At 41.0% G+C, this 23,969-nt stretch overlaps 1 protein-coding gene across 7 annotated transcripts in view; it reads left to right on the forward strand.

Moving 5' to 3' along the window:
- FMNL2 (formin like 2) overlaps window positions 1–23,969 on the forward strand; it is a 308,414-nt gene that overhangs the window by 252,805 nt on the left and 31,640 nt on the right. For all 7 annotated transcript variants that reach the window (XM_030325636.1, XM_030325634.1, XM_030325639.1 and 4 more), the window contains exons 10-11: window positions 16,964–17,038; window positions 21,988–22,098. In XM_030325636.1, coding sequence (XP_030181496.1) covers window positions 16,964–17,038; window positions 21,988–22,098 — 186 coding nt within the window. The remainder of the gene's footprint in view (window positions 1–16,963; window positions 17,039–21,987; window positions 22,099–23,969) is intronic.

Genomic DNA, 23,969 nt, shown 5'->3' on the forward strand with positions numbered 1-23,969 from the left:
GGATAATCTCTCCATCTCAAGATCCTTATCTTAATCATACCTGCAGAGTCCCTTGTATATGTAAGGTAAATATTTACAAGTACCAGGGATTAGGACATGGACATCTTTGTGGAGGACATTATTCAGCCTACCATGCCAGGTAAAGTTGTCCTTTTATACAGAGAAGGTAGCATCCTAACAAAGCTTCAAAGACTATAGTTGCTGTAGTTTGCTGTACTTTCCATTCTTAAAAGGAGCAGGGTGTGGGGAAGACAAAAGGTGGGATATGAAGTTAAGAGCAGATCAGGAAAGACCCCATTGCTTATTCCAGAGCCTTCATATTGCCCTGTAGCCTAAGGAAGCAAGAAACAGTGGTAGGAAATGTGTTCTCCAAACATTTGCTGTTTAGATCTACTCTTTCAGTAAAAAAAAAAAAAAAAAAAAAAAAAAAAAAAAAAAAAAAAAGAGTTATTCTTTGCTGCACGAGTCCATTGGCAGTGGGCTTAGCATGAGGTCACTTTGACAGAGCAGGGTGTGGTTAGGGTTTGAAATTGGTTTTAGAGATTTTGCCATTCCTATTTCTCATTCCTTGGATCTCTGTTGTATTCATTTACTCCTAATATCTACAAGACTTTCCTTTGGTGTGGGCCGGGAACAAAAGAACAAAAGTACAAGAAGGTAGTGGCACCTGGGGACAGAGAGATTATCGTAGTATCTGGGAGCATTTGTAGAAATGCTTTGCTTTTCAACTTTTTTAATTAGACCCTCCCTTCTCTCCACAAGCTCAGTGCAATGTACCCAATAGGGAGCCTCATGTTCTATTTCATTCATTGCAGCCACCTTAAAAAACAAAACAAAACAAAACAAAAACACGATATTGCCTCCTTTTTGTCTTTATTCATGTAAAAATGCCGTTTCCAAAATCTGGGCCCTTTGCCAGCTGTAAAATTGTAGGCCTATATGTCCCTTTGGATATTCTGGGAAGATAACAATGAAAGACCTCAGGAAAAAGCCAGTGAGAGCTGCGTGTTACTTTAAGACCTCATAGAATCTGCACCAGGGGCTGGCACAGGTCCCTAAACACAGCACTTTCACTTGAGAAGTGTTTCTTTGACATTTCAAGGTTGTTATGGTTGTAAGGCAGGTATGGATGATAAGAAGTACTCTGCTGCGAGTTGATGAGAGAGTTGGAATGAGAAGTCTTACAGCTTTGACAGCATCATCCGCAACTCCTCAAACCAGTAGAATGGGGAGCTTTTAGTTCCCGGTCAGGATTTGGTTGCCATTCTGGTATTTACTTCTGCAGAATAATGTTTGAGTCTATTTTAGGGACCCCTTGGTTGCTTTTTCCTGTGTGAAAGAACACCTCCCTATTCTTTTTCTCCTTCACTCCACCCTGACTTGTATAAAAAGGAGTTTTTTTGTCTTTATCTTGGTCTTTAAGTATGCTTGCATACTCTCTATTTGTCCTAGGTGCTTTTAAAAGCACGTTTATATTAAGTGAAAATAGAATTGTTTTAAAATGTCAAATCTGGATTATAGGTTATTTTTAGCGGTCATTAAGTTCAGTGCTAAGCAGTGGCTAAGCCTTCGACCCAGGGCTATATTAACCTTCTTATTAACTAGGCTGCTAGGTTTACATAGAACTGTTAAAATAATTATGAAAGTGCTATGCTAGATATGCCAACCAGGAAAAGGATAAATCATATATATATGTCTTAAGTATGTATATATGTGCGTATATAATATGCATGTGTGTATTATGAGTAACAGCATAAAGATGTATTTATGTAAAGTAACAGGTCCTAAAGGGAAACAAATGAAGGGGTTTGGAGTAGCCTTGATTTTCTGTGTGTGTGTGTGTGTGTGTGTGTGTGTGTGTGTGTGTGTGTGTCCTGTTGCTTGTAGTATTTGGGAAGTAACCTGCCTCATGTGGCTAAATGTCCCTATTGTGTACGGTAGATTTTTCCTTCTAGTAGTGTTTCTTTAATTTTCTAAAATTCTTAAAGTTCTGAATTGTGCATACAGTTTTTTTCCCTATTATAATTTAAACTAGTTGTAAGTTACTGCCATGAGTATGCTTATTGAGCTTGACTTCCTGTGTGAGTCAAGCTCAGATTTCATTTGAAATTTAAATACTTGTAAAACTTGAGCACCTTTTTAAATTTATTTGCGCTCCATAGTTAATACATAAGGGTTTTATTTGGTTGGTTTCTTTTAAACTAATCAACAGTCATCTTCAGAAAGAAAACACGAGCAGAGTTCGTGAATCAATTCCATTTTATTCCATGTTGTAAACATTAGCCAAAAGATTGTCAGGTGTACAAAAAAGGCATATACACATATAGAAATAGGAAGACTCCTATTTATTGTTTGCTGAATACCAACAGGCTACGATATATTACTTTAATAGGGTTCACCCTATGAAGTAGGAATAAAGAACAAGAGGTTTAGAGTAAATAGACCTACTGATATACTTTAGTAATGGCAACTTTGGGGTTTTTATCAGATCCATTGACCTACAAGGCACAGTCAATCTTACATAACATGTTTTCATCTACCATACACATGTTTATACAACACCCTCAATTTTCTACTACAAAACAAACCTAACTGGAACAGTTATAGATTGAGCAGCTTATTGGAGGGTTTTTAGTTATTAGTAAAATTCAGAACTAACTGGGCTATCTGTATAGGGCCCGAAAAGAGAGGATTGGTCTTGAGCAGCATTATAAAGGAAGGAAGAGATGTGTTTGGTGGGTGGAGGGAATTCTGGGAACAGAAGGGGAAAACAGCTTCGGTCTGTCCTGGAGTGGGGTAGGTCAGGATAACTGTGCTGCATGACAAGGAACCACGTCTGACCAGGGTCCATGATACAGAATAAATCGTGGCAGGACGCAGCCATGATTCAGCTTCTGAGGAGGGAAGAGCAGAGAGATTTGAAACCTGTGATAGAATCTCGACTGGAAGATAAAGTAGGAAGGAATAGAAAAAGGGAAAGAGAAGCAACTAATAGTTATAAAGCACTTTACTGTTTATAGTGTCTTTATATCTGTTCTCCTTGATTCTGTGGAAATCTGAGAAGGGCATTTTAGGTAATTCTGATAAATCTTAGAGTACTGATGCTCTGTATGAAGTGTGTGAGAGGGGAGAGGCTGGAGTTTGGAAGGTAAGTAGTTCAGGTATTAAGGGACTGGGCCCTGGATCAAGTTTCTGGCCATGACAATGGATATGAAGCCACAAAATCAGGACAGGATAATCCATTGAATTTGGGGACAGACATAAGAGGAGAATAAACATCTATTCAAATTATATACATTTAATTAAGAACAAAGTAGCACAGCCACAATAAACAGATATCTGGGATTTTTTTTTTTTTTCCGGAGAAGAGAATAGGCTTTGTTTTTTATTAAATTCATTCTCTTAGTGATGGTAAAATGTCCAATGTCAGATTCTTGGTTATGAACTAAAGATGAGGAGTGAGAGAACAGGTTTAAACAGAGATATTGGGGATTTGTGTGTGTGTGTGTGTGTGTGTGTGTGTGTGTGTGTAATCTAAATAGAGACAAGGATTGTAACTAAGGAGATGAATTCCCTGGGGCCTCAACCTAGAGGAGTAAGGAGGCCAGGCTAGAATGGACTGGAAGGATGCTCAGAAGAGACCAGCACAGGGCACAAAAGACAGTCAGGAGAGTTACAATATACCTGGTGGGTTTGGTATCTTGTGGTGCAAGTTCCTGCTTCAGATGACAGGTTAGTCACATGGTCTCTATGTCCCTTCCAATTCTACAGTTTCATATTTCTATATAAAATCTGGTTTGCACATGCCTATGTGTGTAGTATGTATTATGCATATATGTTCAAATGGTTCCATCTGAGAAAGGTTAAGTGCTTCTTGTATTACAGATATGAAAACAAAGTACCCAGATAATGAAATGTTTGGTACAAAAATTTACAAGCAAGAACAGATGTAACAGGTCTAAGGGCGGTTGGTAGGACTGAAACAAGCTTAAAATAAAAATAGAGCACTGTGATTTTAGACTATATTGGATTGTTAGTCCCTTGGAAATGGCCGGAAATGGCTGCATCGGTTTCTACACCCAAGTGTCATTAAAAAAAATCTGCAGTGTGTCAAAGAAACTTGCTGCTTCCCTATCCAGAAAGTGAACTGGATGTACTAGAGGTACATGGTACCTGCCACTCATAAGGACCTGTCTGTGAAAGCATCGCTTTCTTGGGCAGTGTTTGGAAGACTGAGCTTTTGAGCCATGATTCAGACTTTTCATTTACTGGCTCCTCCCTCACACCCAGACTCTGTTCTGCTCACTGTAGTCCTGCAGCCATTTCTCCACCTTAGTGGCACATGTGATTCCTGCCTAGTTCTTTCATTCTTTGTATCAATCTGCCAAGGATGTATAGTCCTGCTTAGTTTTCATTCACAACAATTGTCTCAAACGCAACTCAGAAGAAAATGGCTCCGTGGTTCCTGACTGTGGTCCAACAATCACTGTCAGTCACCCTTCATCATGAAGTTGAGCTCTCTGACGGAATTTTCCCCCCAGCTCTGCGTCACTGGAGAGTGGAAATGGCCAATTACAGTAACATGAGCTATGGCCCTGTTTTGTTTCAGCAGTATGGTTTTGGCCGTGGAAAATGAGAGCTCCTTCCCCACAAGTGTACCAGCAACACGTGTGGTATCCCGGGTTTACTGGTATACCGCTAAGAACAGCACCGAATTTGCCATTTTGAAGTATTTTCCAGGAATTAGGTGTAAAACTAGGAAGTAGTGTTTTCTGTGCAGTAGTTACCAAGGGCATGTTTAGTGCATTGTTAAAAGATAATCATCTTTTTGTTGCTTGCGTATTTGTCCTTTATTGTTTGATATTTTAGTGTATCATGCGTTCTAGGGCAAATCTGTTTACTTGGGTAGATTCACTGAGTTTGATTGTCCCAGAACTTTGGGGAATGCATGCCCTACAGACCATGTGGGAGAGAACGGTTTCATCTCTCTCATATTCTTGCTCAGAATTCAGCGCTCACTTGGCTTTGGGAGAAGAATATCTAGCTTTGTAATGAGCCTCCATGCTACAGAGGTAGGCACATCCCAGAGACAACGGAGAATGGTCGGGATCCACTGCTCTCTAACTTGTCTAATGCCAGGGATTGTACTTGTCCTTGTGTAACATAAGAACTAAAGACTTCTTCTTCTTTTTTTTGATCTTTTTCTACCTTGTAAACTGGTGGAAGGTTTCTTTCTGTCTAGGGAAATCTGCCCTGTCTGAAAGATGTGACTTCATCTTTGTGGAGACATGGCAGATGTCCTAGTCCTTTGTATGGTGTGATGGACTCCCCGACAATCTTGTAAGACATTTTACTATTAGAAACCCATTCATTTGCTTCTGCAGGTTTTGGGTTTTGAGAATTCATCATCTTTGTAGAAATAAAGAAGCTATTCTCTAGTAGTATAATTTAGTAGTTCTTAAACTTTTGGCCTCACAACCTCTTTTTACATTAAAATTTTTGTGTGTGTTTTTTTTTTTTTTTTTAATTTTTGAGAGAGAGAAAGCAAGCAGGGAAGGGCGGAGAGAGAGGGAGACACAGAATCCAAAGCAGGCTCCAGGCTCTGAGCAGTCAGCACAGAGCCTAACATGGGGCTCGAACCCATGAACTGTGAGATCATGACCTGAGCCGAAGTCGGACACTTAACCAACTGAGCCACCCAGGCGCCCACCCCCTCCAAAGTTTTTTTTTTAAAGTTTGAGCAATCTCTATATTCAGTTCAATGTGGGGCTTGAACTCACAATTCTGGGATCAAGAGTCACATGCTCTTCTAACTGAACCAGCTAGGCATCCCAACATTCTTAAAAATTATGAAGGATCCCCCAATTTTTTCTTTATGCAGGTTATGTATTGGTATTTACCCCATTAGAAAGGAAAGAAAAATTTTGATACTTATTCATTAAAAAGGACATGATAGAGGGGCGCCTGGGTGGCTCAGTTGATTAAGCATCTGACTCTTGATTTTTGCTCAGATCATGATCTCAGTTTGTGAGTTTGAGCCCCACATGGGGCTCTGTACTGACAGAGTGGTACCTGTTTGGGATTCTCTGTCTCTCCCTCCCTTTGCCCTTTCCCTGCTCATGCTCTCTCTCTCTCCCTCTCTATCTATCTCTATCTCTCCAAATAAATAAATAAAAACAAGAAAAAATAACATAATAGACTTATTACATGTTAATGTTATTAAAAAAATCTGTTTTTCAAAATTAAAAAAAAAATATCAATGACAGGGGCACCTGGGTGGCTCAATCAGTTAAAGGCTCAGGTCATGATCTTGCAGTTTGTGATTTCGAGCCCCGCGTTGGACTGCGTGCTGACAGCTCGTTGCCTGGAGCCTGCTTCAGATTCTGTGTCTCCCTTGCTCTCTGCCCCTCCCTAACTTCTGCTCTGTCTCTGTGTCTACATTAAAAAAAAAATTTTTTTAAATCCATGTCAGTAGTGGCTGTTTTAGTCATCTTGGGCTCCCATAACAAAATATCATACACTGAATGACTTAAACAACAGAAATGCATTTCCTCACAGTTAGGGAGATTGAAAGTCCTCATGCCAACATGGTTGGATTCTGGGGGGTCCTTGTCTGGCTTACAGATGGCTGCTTTCTTGCTGTATCCTCATATGGTCTTCCCTAGGTGTGTGTGTGTGTGTGTGTGTGTGTGTGTGTGTGTGTGTGTGTGTACACAGGTCTCTTTCTTTTCTCCTAAGGCCATCAATGTCATTGGATTAGGGACTCACCCTTATGACCTCATTTAACCTTACTTGCTATAAGCCCTATTTCCAAATACAGTTGAATTGAGGGTAGGACTTTGATATATGACTTTTGTGGAGACACAGTTTAGCACAGTCCAGTCCATAATAGTGCCATTACTTTAAATTTTTATACATCTTTTAAAAAAAATTTTTTTTAAATGTTTATTTTTGAGAGAGAGAGTGAGCGAGCAGGGGAAGGGGTAGAGACAGAGGGAGACACAGAATCCAAAGCAGCTCCAGGATCTGAACTGTCAGCCCAGAGCCCAATCCAGGGCTCAAACCCACAGATTGTGAGATCATGACCTGAGCTGAAGTCGGATACTCAACTGACTGAGCCACCCAGGCGCCCCTGTATTTTTATACATCTTCTAAAGTCTAGCTTAATATTCATGCCCCGTCTACCCCTGCATTCAGTTGTGTTGTTTTGGTGGAAGTAGTTGAAGAAAATTCAGCCTCACACAAATGTACAGATTGAAAAGGAAGTATTTTAATAGAATTTATAGTTAACAGTGGATATTTATGTTTTGAAGCTATACTATACAAACACTGGACAGGTAGTAGCTTCTTAAAGTAGAATCTGAAACTGTATTAATGAAATTCTTGTACTCTTGTTAACTTTAAAATTTATTTGCTTGTCTTGTACCTTGAATGACTGTAGTTTTGAAACAATATGCAGTAGTTAGTTGGGAAATACCAATTCACTGAATTATTCACATCTTCTAAATACTGACAGATTTCATCATGCAATATTTAAAAGAAATCACATTATTATCACCACCAAATTTATCAGAAAAATCTGTAAATATTGGAAAAGCTGCCAAACTTACGAGGAATAGAAGTTCTCCACAATTCTCAGTTTTGCTTGAAAGCTCAATTTTTGTCACTGGGAAGAAATATTGTCCGTTTCCTTCATCCATTTTCAAGAAAATTTCCTGCCACATTTTTAAGTCTGAATAACTGTAGTGTGTTAGTTATTCTTTTAAATAATGAAAAGATGGCTAGATCGTCTTGCAACTAGAATAATCACAGAAGCCCTTTTACTCAAGACACCCGTATTTTAGTAAATAGCAGAAGTGCTTTAGGCAGGCTTCCCATTTTGTCCTATAGAATACTAAACAGGTATATATTCACTGGTCAAGATGGAATAAAATTAATATTTTTTATTGCATCATCAAGGGTATTTTTTATTTAAGCTTTTAATTTTAATTCCAGGATAGTTAACATACAGTGTTAGAATAGTTTCAGGTGTACAATATATTGATTCAGCAGTTCTATACATTATTCAGTGCTCTCTATGATAAATGTACTCTTAATCCCCTTCACCTATTTCACCCCTCCCCCCACCCACCTCCCCTCTGGTAGCCATTTGTTTATTCTCTGTAGTTAAGAATCTGCTTCTTGGTTTCTCTGGTTTTTTCCTTTGTTTGTTTTGTTCTTAAATTTCACATTATGAGTGAAAACATTTCTCTGACTTACTTTGCTTAGCATTATAGTTTTTAGCTCCATCCATGTTGTTGCAAATGACAAGATTTCGTTCTTGTTATGGCTGAATAATACTCCATTACACATACACACACACGCCCCACATCTTCTTTATCCATTCATCTATTGATAGACACTTGGGCTGCTTCCACAATTTGGCAATTGTAAATGATGCTGCGATGAACACCGGGGTGCGTGTATCCCTTTGAATTAATGTTTTTGTATTCTTTGGGTAAATACCAAGTAGTGCGATTACTGGATCATGTGTTAATTCCATTTTTAACTTTTTGAGGAACCGCCATACTGTTTTCCACAGTGGCTGCACCACTTTGTATTGCCACCCGCAGTGTAAGAGGGTTCCTTTTTCTCCACATCCTCGCCAACACTTGTTGTTTCTTGTATTGTTGATTTTAGCCATTCTGACAGGAGTGAGGTGGTGTATCATTGCGGTTTTGATTTGTGTTTCCCTGATGGTAAATGATGATCATCTTTTCCTGTGTCTGTTGGTCATCTGTAGGTCTTCTTTGGAGGAATATCTGTTCCTGTCTTCTGCCCATCTTTAATTCAGTTTTTTGTTTTTTGAGTGTTGAATTGTATCAGTGCTTTAGGTGTTTTGAATATTAACCCTTTATCAGATATGTCCTTTTATCAAGGGTATTCTTAAGTGACCCTGGCTTTTTGTTTTAAATGGACACTGATGAATGCAATGATTACTGTAATACTTAGTGCCAATGCCTTGAGTTGTGCCCAGGCAGCAGTGGTTTTATTCACCCACCAATTGCTTCTGCACCACTTCTGCCTACTCTGTGAAAAAGGCACTAACACCTTAGTGTCATTGTAATAATAGTTCTGACCTCACAGACTCTGTGAAAGGGCCTCAGAAACGCTTGGACCCAGAACCATTACTTTAAGAACTGTTTCCCAAGTACACTGTCTGCTCTCTTGTTGGGCCAGGTGGAAGTGATTCCATTTAAATGAGAGTAGGGTCCCTCCTGATAGACATCCAGGATTAGGGCAGAGCACAGAAGAAACTGGAGGAGATGTGGAATGAGAGGAGGGAGCAGTGGACAAACCTCAGGCATTTGCCTGTTTGTGCACCGAGGTCTTTGATCTAGCAAACAAAGAGTCCTTGTCTTTAAGGGCTCTGAAGTCATCGCACATCTTTGTTAGATTTAGTTCAACTTGTGATTCGGAGTGAAGAGAGCATGGGTTGACATCTGCCTCCCAAGCAGGCCCCGAGATGTGTGGTGACAATGCCACGGGATTTAAACAACTCTTCTCCTGTGCTGTTGGTACAATTCAGTGAACATTCGATGACCGCTAGAAAGTGTCATTGTGTCCTCTCCCTTGCCTTGCTGGGCCAAATTGGGTATGCTCAAAGGAGGAATCTGTGAGGAGAAATGAATGGAAAAAAAAAAAAAAAAGGATAGTGTTACGCCTTCTCCTACTTTAGAGGAGTCTGATGGATCAGTCATCCCAGAGAAGACCGAAGGCCTTTGCTTGTCATTTAGTCCTCAGGTAGCTAGTTAAATACCAGTCTGTTTTGAGCTGCAGTGTATTCTGGTCTTCCTGTAGGAATAGAAGCCTTGAAAGAATCTCCATATGTTCTTACTGATGACCAAGAGATATGTCTTATATTGAAGCCAGAAAGAGTCAAGTCAGACATTAGGAATATTTCTGGAAGATGTCATTTATGAAGAACTGTATTGTGCAGCCTTACTCTCTAGAATGTAGTGAAGGTCATTTTTGTTCAGGGAAGTGGTAAAAAGGCATTTCTCATTTAAGATGTGGTGTTTCAACGAGTTATTCTTTGGGGACTTTACTAGCCCTTCCATCTGTGTCAGGACTCTTTCGGTACAGCAAAACACATATATGAAAAGTAGAGGGTCATCTGGATGTTTTGTGTGGCTCATGCCAAAACATCTGGATGTTTGAAACATCTGGAAAAGTGGCTGAAGTTTCCAGGAGGGTGATTAGCATTACGTGGATGAAACCTCTGGCTCCTAATCAGATATTTACCGGTTCAACATTGACAGAAATGTTGTATTAATTTATGGGGGAGGAGGGTTGAATAGACTGTAGAGTGCATTCCGTTGTGCAGCTTTCCATAGTTTTCTGGGGAGTGAAATAAGGTGTTTTAGTTGCAGAATGTTTCAATCTGATGAATATTTCTGCCTTTAAGTCCCGGGAGACATGAGAGCCAGCAGTAGGTCCAAGTGGTGTGCTTCTGACCCAGCAGCCGGGTGGTGTCAGTGTGTGAAACGTCCAGGTACCTGAGGGGAGAGAGGTTGTAGACCCCTGCAAGCACAGAACACCCCAGCAGAGTGGTCTTCTGTCAGGCCGTCATGGGCTCAAGTAATCCTCAGACCGGGGGCACTCTCAGTGGAAGGTAAAAGATGCTCTTCACCTAGGGCAAACTGTGAAACGACTGTTGACTTCATGCGGCCCTGAGAAGAAAACGGAACTTTTGTTCCTGGGCAGGCCCCGAGAAGGGTAGCATAATCAGTCATAATAGACCGTGCCTCCTAAGAGGTGCCTTCCTGCGGGGAGCCGTGTGGATCACAGGGGCCTATTGTGAGGGAGAAAAAGAAAGTATTGAAGCAGGCACCAGGCAAGCAGGGCAAGAAGGAAACGCTTAAGCAAGGGGCCTTTAATTTTTATGTAACTAACCCAGAAGCATGTTTTATAACCACCTCATAAGAGTCAGGCCTCAGTCTGGCTGCAGACTTTGTGTGGTGCCCTGGGAGCTGTTGCTGGGGAAGCCAAAGACAGTCATTGACCTTGAAGGGGGACGGAGAGGTGGCTGAAGGCCGGCAGTCTGTTGTTCATTTCAGCATCTGGCTGGCGAGAATACTCTTTATTACAGGCTTTTGTAAAACCATCTTTTCTTCGCTATTAGCCTTAAGGGAAATCCTCCCCTAACCCCTGTTCACCCTTAGAGACGCTTTAAAGCACTGCCTCTTTTGCATCCAGAGCCCCAGATTTATCCAAATGGTTTGGGACAGTGTTCAGAAATGTCTTTCACAGATGGAGAGCAGAGTTGAGTCGTTTTTTGGCACGAGTTGTGCTTTTGCTTCAGTTCTCCTTGAAGTGAAAATGTATGTTGTTTGTCCTGGGTGTGGCCCATTTTATCTGGGCAGGGCAGGATTTATCTGCTTTACACGAACCAGTGAGCGAGATGCTGTGAGATAGTGCCCTGGCCCTTATGTATGGTACACAGGACCTGTGTAGCTGAGTGCCTCCCTCTGAATTTGGTTTGTGTAGAGCTTCCAGGCTGGTCAATTTGGGAATATCATGTTATATGGCCATGCCTAGATTAGAATTTTAGAGCTTCAAGATAGCAAGTGAGGTTTTTGGGTTTTTTTTTTTTTTTCCTTCAAACTTTTATTAGCAATGAAAACCTTCAATGAAACTTTTTTCAATGAAATCTTATCAGGCAACTCAGTGCAATAAAGCAGAGCTGGATAAACCAGGATGGCAGTCCCAAGAACCTTTCTTACTTGTGTTTTTCCTTTGCCTGCCAAGCTCCCCCTTTGGGAGCCCCCCAAGTATTCCTCTGTCACCCTTAAGGCTTTCTAAAAGCAGCCTTGAAACAAGAAATACAACCTAAGGCTCTTGAATTAATGAATGTGAAAATGGAAGTCTAGAGAGGTTCACCAAGTTGTCCAAGCTCACAGCAGAGTGGTGGCAGAGCTGTGACTTATGACCCAGGTTTTAGGGTCCCCTGCTTAGTCCTATATCTGCCCTCATATCCCCTGACCCCATCAGTGTTAGAGCTTCAAGGTGCAAAGAGGAGTGGATGTTAGGCAGGACCTCAGGGATGGGTGGATGTTTAGTAAACTGAAGTCTGTGGTCCACGACCTGAGCCTGAGGGTTTTTGCTTTCTGTGGTGTTAATCAGGGCCAGGGTATTGATTCACATGAGACTGATTTATAAATGAAGGTGCCTGTTCAGTTTACAGCAGAGTAATGTTTTTCCAGGGCATATACTTTTATCTTCCTGCTGTCGGACTTAATTTTTGGTAGCTCTGGCTGCTAGTAGTGGAAGCCTAATTCCCGATGGAGTATTCTCTGCAGTCTCCTCTTCGGGGCCTATCTGTGGCTGCAATTTCTTCAATTTGCTCATCCCCCCACCTACTTCAGTGGCTTCTTATCACCGACACAGTAAGTTGGTGTTAAAGCTAGCGGGGGAATGAGAAATACCTTTGATTATATGAAAGTCAAGAAATGACAGATTTCAGTTGCCACAGAACAGTTTTTTTTACTTGAAAGTTCTCAGATCATACGTTGTCTGGCCTTTGTTGGCACATGGCAGATCTCTGCAGCAATATATAATGTTCAGTAATACATATGTGCGGATACGTTCCTGGCTCTTATGTACACTTTGGTGAAGTCCTTGCGTGCATCCCCATGAAGGCCAATCGATGTGTGGATTCTGAATGCAACTGAGAATTGGCATCTTGTTTCTTTTATCCTCTCCGTTTTCTAAAACCAGGTCAGTGTCAAAGGAAAGAAGAGACACGTTCAGCCATGGTTGTCCCATTTGAACCAAGTGTGTGGGGGTGGTCCAGATGTGAGCGGTATGAGCTGGGATGGCTTTCCTTTGATGCCGAACACAGCTTTACCAACCTCCCCCAAACATATCTTCCCATTTCCTGTGGGATTACGGTATACACTTGTTTAATGATTGCTGAAGTATTGTAGGAACAAATGTGAATCTGGTTTGCATGCTTCCTTTCCTTCAGTAGAAATAAAGGGGGCCTCTGGAATCCCTGCTGTTCCTATGGAACAGTGTCAGAAAATACCACCCTGAATTCATTAGTCGAGATTGGCAGCAGAACTGTCTACCTAAACCTCTCCAGAGAGGGGCTTGGTGAAGCTGACAGGAGAGGCCCTTCTGGGTCTCCCAGTGAGTGAGGAGAGTGGTCCATCAGATCATTCTTCCAAAGTTCCCTGAAGCTGGCATCTCTGCTGGCCATATGTCATTTTTGTGCATTGGGATTCTTTTCACCAAGCTTACAACAGCTATAAATTGGAAGATATTAAGTCAGTTGTTTTTGACAAAGGTATTTCTGTTTCCTAACACATATGTTCTTAGCATGGATTTATCTGTTGACAGGATGCTCTCTAAAGAAATGCTTATATTCAAAGCTCTTTTTTAAAAAAAATTTTTTTAAATTTAATTTTGAGACAGAGACAGAGCATGAGCAGGGGAGGGACAGAGAGAGAGGGAGACACAGAATCCAAAGCAGGCTCCAGGCTCTGAGCTGTCAGCACAGAGCCCAACACGGGGCTCAAACCCACAAACCATGAGATCATGACCTGAGCCGAAGTCGGATGCTCTACCGACTGAGCCACCCAGGCGCCCCTATTCAAAGCTCTTAATGTCTGTTTCAGTCCTGTCTACCAGGGTACTACATGGTTTTTGGGATCTTTACCCAGCACGAAATTAATCTAATATTGCTTGTCCTAGTTTCAATGCCTTTTAAAAAAAAAAAATTTTGTTAACAGGCTGTGAATCATTTTCTTGCTGCCCATATGTGCTTTCCTCAGCCATATAAAATCCCTTTTTTCTAATGCCTTGCACACAGTCTCTGATTTGGGAGTTACCTTATTATTCATTGTACCTATGCAGGGGCAGTGGGTAAATTCCTGCTTCATTCCCATGATACCCAGTTATGGTAACTGTATCTCCTTATTGTTAAGTCAGAGATTGAATGAGTTGGAGAATTAATGATCTAGTTACCTGGTTTACAATTGGTAGTCAGGCTTTAATCTGCTGGTCTATATTATATAAGCTACTGGTTCAATAGCCACGGATAGTTGTTAAAAGCACAGATTCCTAGTTCCATTGTGGAGATTTTCATTCAGTAGGTCTTGATTTAGATCCAGGAATCCACCATTTTTAGAAGTTCCATGGAAGACTGTGGTGCAGGCACATCAAGTATATGCCCAGTGTCATGATTGTGGTTTTCTAACAAGAACATTTTTCATCTGTTGTTGTCTCAGATACGAAGATAGTTTAAAGCATTCCAGGATTAAGTAATATATGTTTATCTGCACATTCTAGGCTGTGTTGGAGAAAGAACATCAGTCAGGCTGGCGCTTGGGGACCTGGTTCTAGCTTCTGCATTGACTTTTCATCAAATTATAGATGTATGATCTGTCTAAGTATCAGTCTCATTCATAAATAGAGGGCACCAGGTACTTTCCAGATTCCTGACATTCTTTGATTTGAATGGTTTTGCATGGAAGGAATTGTATTCATCATCACTGTTCATTGTTAGCTGTTGCTTCTTCTAGTTTATTGAGTGCTAGCTGCTCAACAGACCATTAGTCACAGCTTCTGGTAGCTGGTAGCTGTTCGCAGATTCAAGACAACTTCTCTTCCTTTCTCCTGCCACTACCAACCTCCCCAAAACAGATTGAAGTAAACCATTCCCCTGGGAAACAAGTTCTTATGTTGGGGTTTGTCTTAAAGAAAATTCAGGTTGTAATTCTGATCCTTTCCATATCCAGCCTTGGCAGTTTTCACCCACTGGGTCCTTTTTGCAGGCTAGGGAGTTTTGTCCCTTTGGGCACAAGATGTGGCTGATGTCATAGTCTAGGGAGCTGTGCTTGTAATGCCTCAATCCCCCGCCTCTTAACAAACCTTTTGCTTCCAGGAATTTGCTTCATATTCTCCAGAGGGGCTGGCTGAGATGAGTGGCAGAACAAAGTATCCCTTTAAATGTCTCTGCCTTTATGGAGTTGCATCAAAATGATCTGTAGTGTTTTTAAAATTGTGCACGTGCGTGTCACCCAGCACCCCCCGGTCCTATTGAATCAGGCTCTGTCAGTGGGATTGGATTTGTGCTTTTAAAGGCTTGACTTCCAGTGCTCCCTCTGGAGCCTTGTTGTCTTCCTCCGGACTGGGTTCATGCACTGTTTCTTCTGTAATTATTTTTTGTTAAGGCAGGTATAAATACGTGGAGAGTTGTTGTCTGAATACGGTAAAGTGTGGTGTGCATCTATTGAGACAATTAAGTTGCCTTGAGACTTAGAAGGCCCTCAGAGGCTGAAGGCTTAATGTTCCCGTCACATGGTTTGGACATGAATTACCACTAAAGATTTACCCGTAGCACCTGTCTACTGTGGGCTGATGGTTCTTTTTTCATCAACGTGATCATCCTTTCATTAAGTGTATCTTAACATAATTAGTCATTTGTCCTTTTTTCAGTGTAATTCAACAAATATTATTGAGAGCTTCCAACATGGTAAGCATTGTTTTAGATGCTGAAGGTAGTGTAGTGAACCAAACAGACAAAACTGCTGTCTTCTTGAATCTTCCTCTTCACTGAAATAAATATTTATGTGGGATTTAACATGACGGAATTAAGTGGCTGCATTATAACATTATGAAACACCATTTTGGGGGAATTTTTCAGGATCATCCTACATATATTTCTAAGATCACAAATAGAACCAAAAAACTGAGCTAAGCATGTGAAACCCGGATTAAATTCAAAATGTTAAGACTAGGGACTGTCTTACTAACACTACATGTAGCTCAAGGGTGTTCAGGTGCATACTTTCTGAAGGCAGAAAGAATAAGCCAGTGGGCTCCAAATACAGGTTGCTAAGGCCACTGGCAGAATTGAAGTTTATCCTTTAATTTTGGGAATAAGTCTCCAGAAAGTTCTTACTTGTTACGAATCTTTCCTTGACTCTGTATTTTTGACTCAATGTAGACCCAGATCCTTTGGAGCACTTGAGTTCGTAGTAATTTATCTTGCCCTTTTACCTGTTCGGTGAAAACATTAATTTGAGCTGAATGTTTCAGGCCTCTGGGCTGCTAATTTATAAGTTCCTGCAAATTTCTGTACTTTCCTTAAATGGGTTAGTAGAACTTCCCAAGTGTCTACTGTAGTACTAGATACTTTACTGCTGTGGTGTCTACTTCTGTGTTGTAGTTTATGTTAAAATCACTTGATTTAGATGTAATAGGAGCATTGTCAATCTGCTTTTCAAGGAACTTAAATACTGAATTGTCCAAATCTTTTAGTGTACCTGTTTTATTTATTTATTTTATTTTTTTTTATTTAAAAAAAAAATTTTTTTTTCAACGTTTATTTATTTTTGGGACAGAGAGAGACAGAGCATGAACGGGGGAGGGGCAGAGAGAGAGGGAGACACAGAATCGGAAACAGGCTCCAGGCTCTGAGCAGTCAGCACAGAGCCCGACGCAGGGCTCGAACTCACGGACCGCGAGATCGTGACCTGGCTGAAGTCGGACGCTTAACCGACTGCGCCACCCAGGCGCCCCAAGCGTACCTGTTTTAAAAGTGCTTTTGTAAAAAGGAAAATGGGGGGGGTCGGGGGGCGTTGTTACAGTTTTCCTCTTTTAAACCATAACATTTTGGGATTCTGCATGCAGGCTAAAAAATTGTTGGACTGCAAAAATAACCAATGAAAGGAAAACACATTTGACATAGATTTCAATATATCGGGGAACATTTAAAAGAAACTGAGGCTTAGCTTTAGGGCCTGGCTCATGTTGCTGTTTGTGAGTTAACCAGCTTAGAAGAGAAGGAAACAGTGTGTGAGAGAGGCAATAAAAAGATATTCTGGAAATAATTATTAATGCTAAAATTCCTGCCTCTAATTTTAGAATGCTTATGTTTGGAATTTCATATGCGTGATGAAAATGTGTATTTCAGGTTTGTGGAGAAAAACAGCGCTTTGAGAAGTTGATGGAACATTTCAGGAATGAAGACAATAACATAGATTTTATGGTGAGTTATTCCAGGACCACATTACAATCAATAAGGCAAGCTCAGTTTCTGCACTTTTTTCCTAAACCCATTTATGTTTATATATGATACATATGTGTGTGTATGCGCATATAAATGTTACAAAGGACAGAAAATTGAGTGTAATCTGCTATAGATTCGATCTAGAGTGTTCCTCACAATCTGTATTTTTCCCTTACAGTGTTTATTTCCATTTTTATTCCTCGTGCACATACTGTACTAAAGACCCAAAGTACTAATTATTTATAGCAAATAAAGGATGAAAGCATGCATTTGGGAAAAGGATGTTAACTGCTGGGACATATACCTGTGGTTGCCAGCGTTAGCTGTCAGTAAAGCTGCATCAGGATCCTGAAGATAGAAGTCAAGAATCTGGGATGCTTGGGTGGCTCAGTCAGTTAAGCATCCAACTCTTGGTTTCTGCTCAGGTCATGATCTCATGGTTCATGGGATCGAGTCCCGTGTCAGGCTCTGCGCTGACAGCATGGAGCCTGCTTGGGATTCTCTCTGTCTCTCTGTCTCTCTCTCTCTCTCTCTCTCTCTCTCTCTCTCTCTGGCCCTCTCCCGTCTCTGTCTTACACACACACACACACACACACACACACACACACACACTCTCTCTCCCTCCCTCCCTCCCTCCCCCCCCTCCCTCCCCCTTCCTCCCCCCCCCCCCCCCCCCCCGTCTCTCTCTCTCAAAATGAACTTGGGGGAAAAACAAACAAACAAAAAAAAACAGAAAACAAGAATCTTGCCCATTTTGCTTTTTGTATACCTCAGCCAGTGGCTTTGTCCAGACTATATTCTCAAAGACTAGAGTGCTTTGGTTTGTAGAATTGACTGTACATATCCCCCAAATTACTCTACAGGGGTGATTCCTGCCCTGGTAACTCTGTGAGGGCAGAGTTAGACTGCGGTTCTCCTGAGTGGGATAGTTCACATGTAAGGACGTGTGGTTCAGCAGTAGGACTATCCTCTTCAGGTTTGAACAGCAGTAGGAGGTTGAGAACTTCCAAATTCATACACTTAAACCTTAATCTTGGACTGAAGATAGACAGTTTTTGAGACAGACTTCCCGTGGGTGGATCCAGATTTGCAGGCTTTCTTTGACCTAATCCAGTTGACATACACAGCTCCTGCTCTGGGGAGGTCTCACCTGGGCTTTGTACCTCAGGTCACTTCTAGCCCGGAGCAGGTATACCAGTCAGTCTTTAACATTGTGAGTCTTCTAAAACTTATGCTTAGGGTGCCAGGCACACTTTTCATTTGAATTGCTTTAGTGGCTGTAAAACATGAAACATAATTTTGGAGATTTCTAACCCTTTTATGTGAATTTTTTTTCTGGGTCTTTACATTTTATATGCGTCCTAGCCCTCAGGCCTTTCTGAAAGTAGTGAGAATGATGAAATTGTTTATAGAGAAGTCTTGCTGTTCCATAAAGCATGTTATTTGCTGTTTAAAAAGGCAAAAAATGTGAGACAAGGAGTGCTGTTACACTGGCTTTTTAATTAAAAAAAAATTTTTTTTAAATTTATTTTTCAGAGAGAGAGAGGCAAAGTTCAAACAGGGAAGGGGCAGTGAGAGGGGGAGGCAGAGAATCCGAAGCAGGCTCCGGGCTCTGAGTAGTCAGCACAGAGCCTGATGCAGGCTCGAACCCACAAACTGTGAGATCATGACTGACCGAGCCACCCAGGCACCCTATACATTGGCTTTTTAATTTTGCTGTTAGGATTTTGGGGAGTGTTTAAGGCCCATGTTTGCACTAGTGATAAATATGTGAAGAAGTCGTGCCCTGGCTCACTGTAGCAGTTTCTTTCCTCTGCCTTCATACGGGCAACTTATTTGTTCCTGAAAGCTGAGGTTGCAAACTGGAGGCTCCCAGGCTGAGCCAGCCTATAGGCTTGTGAGTTTAGTCTGACAGTGATGTCCTTCCATTAAAAATTTGAAAGTTGTGCATACAAATATAGATTTCTAATTTTTTCAGTTAAAAATTTCTGCCAACACTAGGCCCCGTTTTTGCAGAGTATCAAGTGCTGGAGCGAAGTAGTCTGTCTGTCTTTCTTTCTTTCTTTCTTTCTTTCTTTCTTTCTTTCTTTCTTTCTTTCTTTCTTCATTCAATGTTTCCTTATTTTTGGGGGAGAGAGAGAGGGAGGTGGAGCGGGGGAGGGGCAGAAAGAGAGGGAGACATAGAATCAAAAGCAGGCTCCAGGTTCTGAGCTGTCAGCACAGAGCCCGATGCAGGGCTTGAACTCACCATCCCTGAGATCATGACCTGAGCCGAAGTCGGATGCTTAACCCACTGAGCTGCCCAAGCGCTGCTCCCCCCCCACCCCGCCCATTTTTAAGTCTAAAGATCCTCCTTCTAGTTTGCCGTGGTCCACACCATTTCTTACTGTATTACACGTGGTATATTTCACTCATTATCATACCTTGTGTATCCCTCTGCCATTTGAGTTTGTGCTGAAATTATATATAATTAAGCCCTTTAAAATGCCTGCACTTCTTAGAAATGAGAATATATTTCTTGTCATTTACTTATATGTACATGCATCAAGGAACCTAATTTAGAAACTGCTAATATACAGGTACAATGATCGATTCATCTGTCACCTAGCAAAATAGTTGCTTCTCAGGCATATCATAAAACTCAACAACTATTCAGAAGAGAAATGGAAAAATCCAACCATATTTTCCTCCAGAAAATGAGGCTTTTCTTAAACTGTCCTTGGGAATGCAGTTAAGTTGCACAACCTCCTTAACAACATATTCCTCATAAAATACAATATAAATTTTTCTAATGCAGCAGAAGGAAGAAGGAAAACAACCCTGACAATCTTTCTTTAGCTCATTTAACCATAGAACTTGAAGTCATTTTTTCAGTTAAATTGCAAAAGAATCTCCTTGAACCAAGAGAGTTGACATATCTTCCAAAGATAGCCAGTGTATAACATATACTCAAAGAAGAGTCTAACTCGATAGAAACAATTTGAAAAAAGATAAAAGAAACTGGGTTTGGAGGAGAGAGGAAGAAGGCAGTTTTCAGAGTAAATGTGAATCTGGGTCCCTCACTCACTTTACCTTTTTTCGCAGGCTGTGTTTACCCAAGAGGGAAAGGATTAGTAAGATATTTTTACCATAAATAAACTGTCACTATTTTTTTTTTTTAATCATTTTGCCTCCTTGTACAGACTGCATTTACCCATTGAGGGGTAGTATTAGTTAGGTATTTTCACCATAAATAAACTGTCACTATTTTTTTTTTTAAAGTTTTATATATTTACTGTGAGAGAGGGAGAGAGCAGGGAAGGGCCAGAGAGAGAGAGACACACACACACAGAGAATAGCCCAAATAGGCTTCATGTTGTCAACTTGGGGCCCGATGTGGGACTCAGGCTCATGAACCATGAGAGCATGACCTGAGCCAAAATCTAGAGTCAGATGCTTAACTGATTGAGCCACCCAGGTGGCCCTAAACTGTCAGCATTAAAAGCAAGATAGGGACTCTTGGTTGGCTCAGTTGGTAGAGCATGTGACTGTTGATCTTTGGGTTGTAAGTTTGAGCCCTACTTTGGGGACAGAGATTAGTTAAAAATAAAACCGTAAAAAAAAGGAAAAAAGAATAGATCTGTTCAACTTTGTTTTGTTCTTTACCAAACCAGGGACTGATTTTCTCTGTGGCAGGTCTCAGGGCCATTGATGCAGTTGTGGGGAGCTAGTAAATCGAGGGGTTTTATGGAATGGAAGCCGGTTGATTGTTTGAAACAGATGGGTCAAAGATCCTATTACGATCTTGTTGGTATGGTCAGGCCCATAGTGAAATTTTAGAAGTGATTATCCTGTGGTACGATTATAGGTGATTTTTTAAAATGTTCTTTTTTATAATAATTTTCACATTTTCTATAACATGCCTGTAATAACTTACACAGTTTGTTCTATATACCCACCCATAAGACTTTTTAAAAAGTTTTACTGACAGGTGTTTAACATAACATCTAACCTACCCATTGAAAGTGGACAATTCAACACATCTTTTGCATACTTGCAGGGTTGTGTGGCCGTCACTGCAGTCTAATTTAGAACACATTGTCATCCCAGAAAGACCCCGTCAGTAGTTACTGCCCATTTCCTATCCCCAGACCTAGGCAGCTGCTAATCTACTTTCTATCTCCACAGACTTGCCTGTTCTGGATACTTCATATGGATGGAATCATAACTTATATGGTCTTTTATGACAGACTGGTTTCATTTAGCATAATGTTTTCAAGTTCATCCACATTGTAAGATGCATCAGTACTTCATTGCCTTTTTGTTGTCACCTAATATTCCATTGTGTTGATAGGTTATATTTTTTAACCCATCACTTGATGGACATTGTGTTCTCTCCCCCCCCCCCCCACCACCACTTTCTGGGAAATAATGAATAATATAAAATAATATGATATATAGAATATATATTGGTTATACTAATATAAATATTAGTGAATAATGCCATTATGAACATTTGTGTATAAGTTTCTGGATGGACATGTATTTTCATTTCTCGTGGGTATATACCCAGGACAGGGTTGCTGGATCCTATGGTAACTCTGTCATTAATATTTTGTGGAATGGTCAAACTTTTCAAAGTGGCTGCACTGGTCTACATCTCTGGCAGCAGTGGATGAGGGTTCCACTTTTTCCACCTCCTTGCAGCTCTCGGTATGGTTTTCCATTTTGATCATGGTCACCCTAGTGGATGACGAGGGGTATTTTACTGTGGTATCTCTATGACTTTTGAATTTGAAATATTACAAAATATTTTTAAAGACCCAATGAAACGAAGGAAAAGGAGGTCGGTGAGTGAGTTTAGATTTGTGTAATTGAAAGCATATGCCTATGTTTAAACTGAGAAAACAAGTTTTCAGCCATCTAACCCACTGGCAATTTCATTGCAGGTGGCCTCTATGCAGTTTATTAATATTGTAGTCCATTCAGTAGAAGACATGAATTTCAGAGTTCACCTCCAGTATGAATTTACCAAGTTAGGCCTGGATGAATACTTGGATGTAAGTATAACTGTGACCTTTGACTCCAATGTAAGACTTGATTTATTGCCTACCTTCAAGATACACTTCCGCCGTGACTAAAGAACACTTCAAGCTCTGTACAGTCAAGTATCGTAGCACTAGTTAAAGGGAACCTGAGTGATGCAATTTGCCAGGGAAACTGGATTCTTGAAGACCTCCTGGGAGCTCAGTCTGTCTTCTGCCAGCAGCCTTTTAGTGTTGGAGTCAGACAACCTCTTGTAGCCTCTCACTGTAGCTCACCTCTGCTCTTGAACTCTGTCCGGACCAAGTCTCATTGCACCCTTCATCTGGGCTATTGGGCAATCTACGTTCTTGGTTACTCTGGGGACCCTATCTGGGCAGGGGAGGTCAAACCAAGACTGTTAAAGAGTGATGAATAAATGCTTAGAGTATAAAAAAGTCATGAGGAAATGGACACTAGAGACTTCCTCCTGTAGCTGTTAAATTCTGTTTAATGCATTTGTGGCTTTAGAAGTTCCACTTTTAAGTTCTCGGTTCGTGAAGAGATCTAAAGTTTCTCTTTTCTCTGCCTCCCCTGTGGAAGTGCTCAGCCAGTTCCCTATAGTTCTTCCTTCACCTAAGAAACAGCAAGTTTATGTGAAAATCATAAATGGACTTGAATAGCTGTGTGTGCACAGGATGCCCTCATGTCCTTTCACTCTTGAGCAGTTCTGTTTTCCCTTCTGTACACCAGTGGTCCCCTTGAACTTGAAAGGCTACTAGTGAGAGGGCAAGAATTGTTGAGCTCAATTTCAAATCTGTTTCTAGCCCTGAAGAAGAGATATAAGCACTTCCCTTGGACATCTCTGGATTTCAGCTGCCCATCTTCGTCAGGACTGAAGCCAGGGAATTACAGTTTACTGTGAGGCAGAATCATAGCATTGGTTACTCTCTGAGCTCATCAGCTGGCTTATCAGACCAGCCAGGCTGCCCTAGGGTATACTGGCCTAACGTTGTCTAAGGACTGTACTCAGGGAGAGTCTGATGGATTTTCATCAAAGAGTGGTTTGAATTGTTTTCTTATCTAAGTAATCACTAATATCTTTGACAGAATATGGTATTGAGAGGTTTTTCCTGCTCTGAGGTCAAGGTTTCTCTATCCTCTTTCCCTACATACCCTGGGAGTGGCAGTATTTGAGCAAAAATGGGGTGTATAGGTTGCTAATGGCATTCTGGGTTCCATTTTGTGATGGTCGTGCTGAGCTCCTTCAGGTCAAGGCTGCGATGGCGAATCGTAACACATTAGGCAGTGCCTGTTACTCATTGTGTACTTTGTGAAAAAACCTTCTGAGCTGCTTCCTCATTTCCCTTTGTAGGCTTCGTCCTTATTGAGATGTCTTTTTCAGTTTATACTCTTAAACTAAGGTGGAACATACTCTCTTTAGGGCACACTAAGTTGAAGAATTCCAGATTAGACCTAGGAGCAAATCCCTCTTAGAATTTATGTTGAGCCTAAGTCCTCTGAAAAGTTGAAGATTTTCCCCAAACTCTGTATTTCTTTAATTTTTGTGGTGTGTTGGTTCTGGACCCTCATAGAGGTGGTTAGAAGATTAATATTATAAGCACATAATAAATACTTCATTCGTTTACAGAAACCTAGCCTTGTTAGTGGCCATTGATTTGTTCAGTAAATATTTATTGGTGTCATCTGTATGCCAGTATTATCCTAGCCACTCATCTGTTCCCCCAGGGGAAGTCAGGACTTGTGTTACTTGTAAGGAAGATTCATAGGTTACCTTGACCTCTAATTTCACCTTAAAGCTGGTTGACTTCCTTTGGATGCCTGGGTCTGTAATGCAATGAGTGGCTTCCTGATCTGTGCTTTGGGAAGCCCAGAACTCCTTATGCTG

This window comes from Lynx canadensis, chromosome C1 (assembly GCF_007474595.2).
Source record: "Lynx canadensis isolate LIC74 chromosome C1, mLynCan4.pri.v2, whole genome shotgun sequence".
Lineage (NCBI taxonomy): Eukaryota > Metazoa > Chordata > Mammalia > Carnivora > Felidae > Lynx > Lynx canadensis.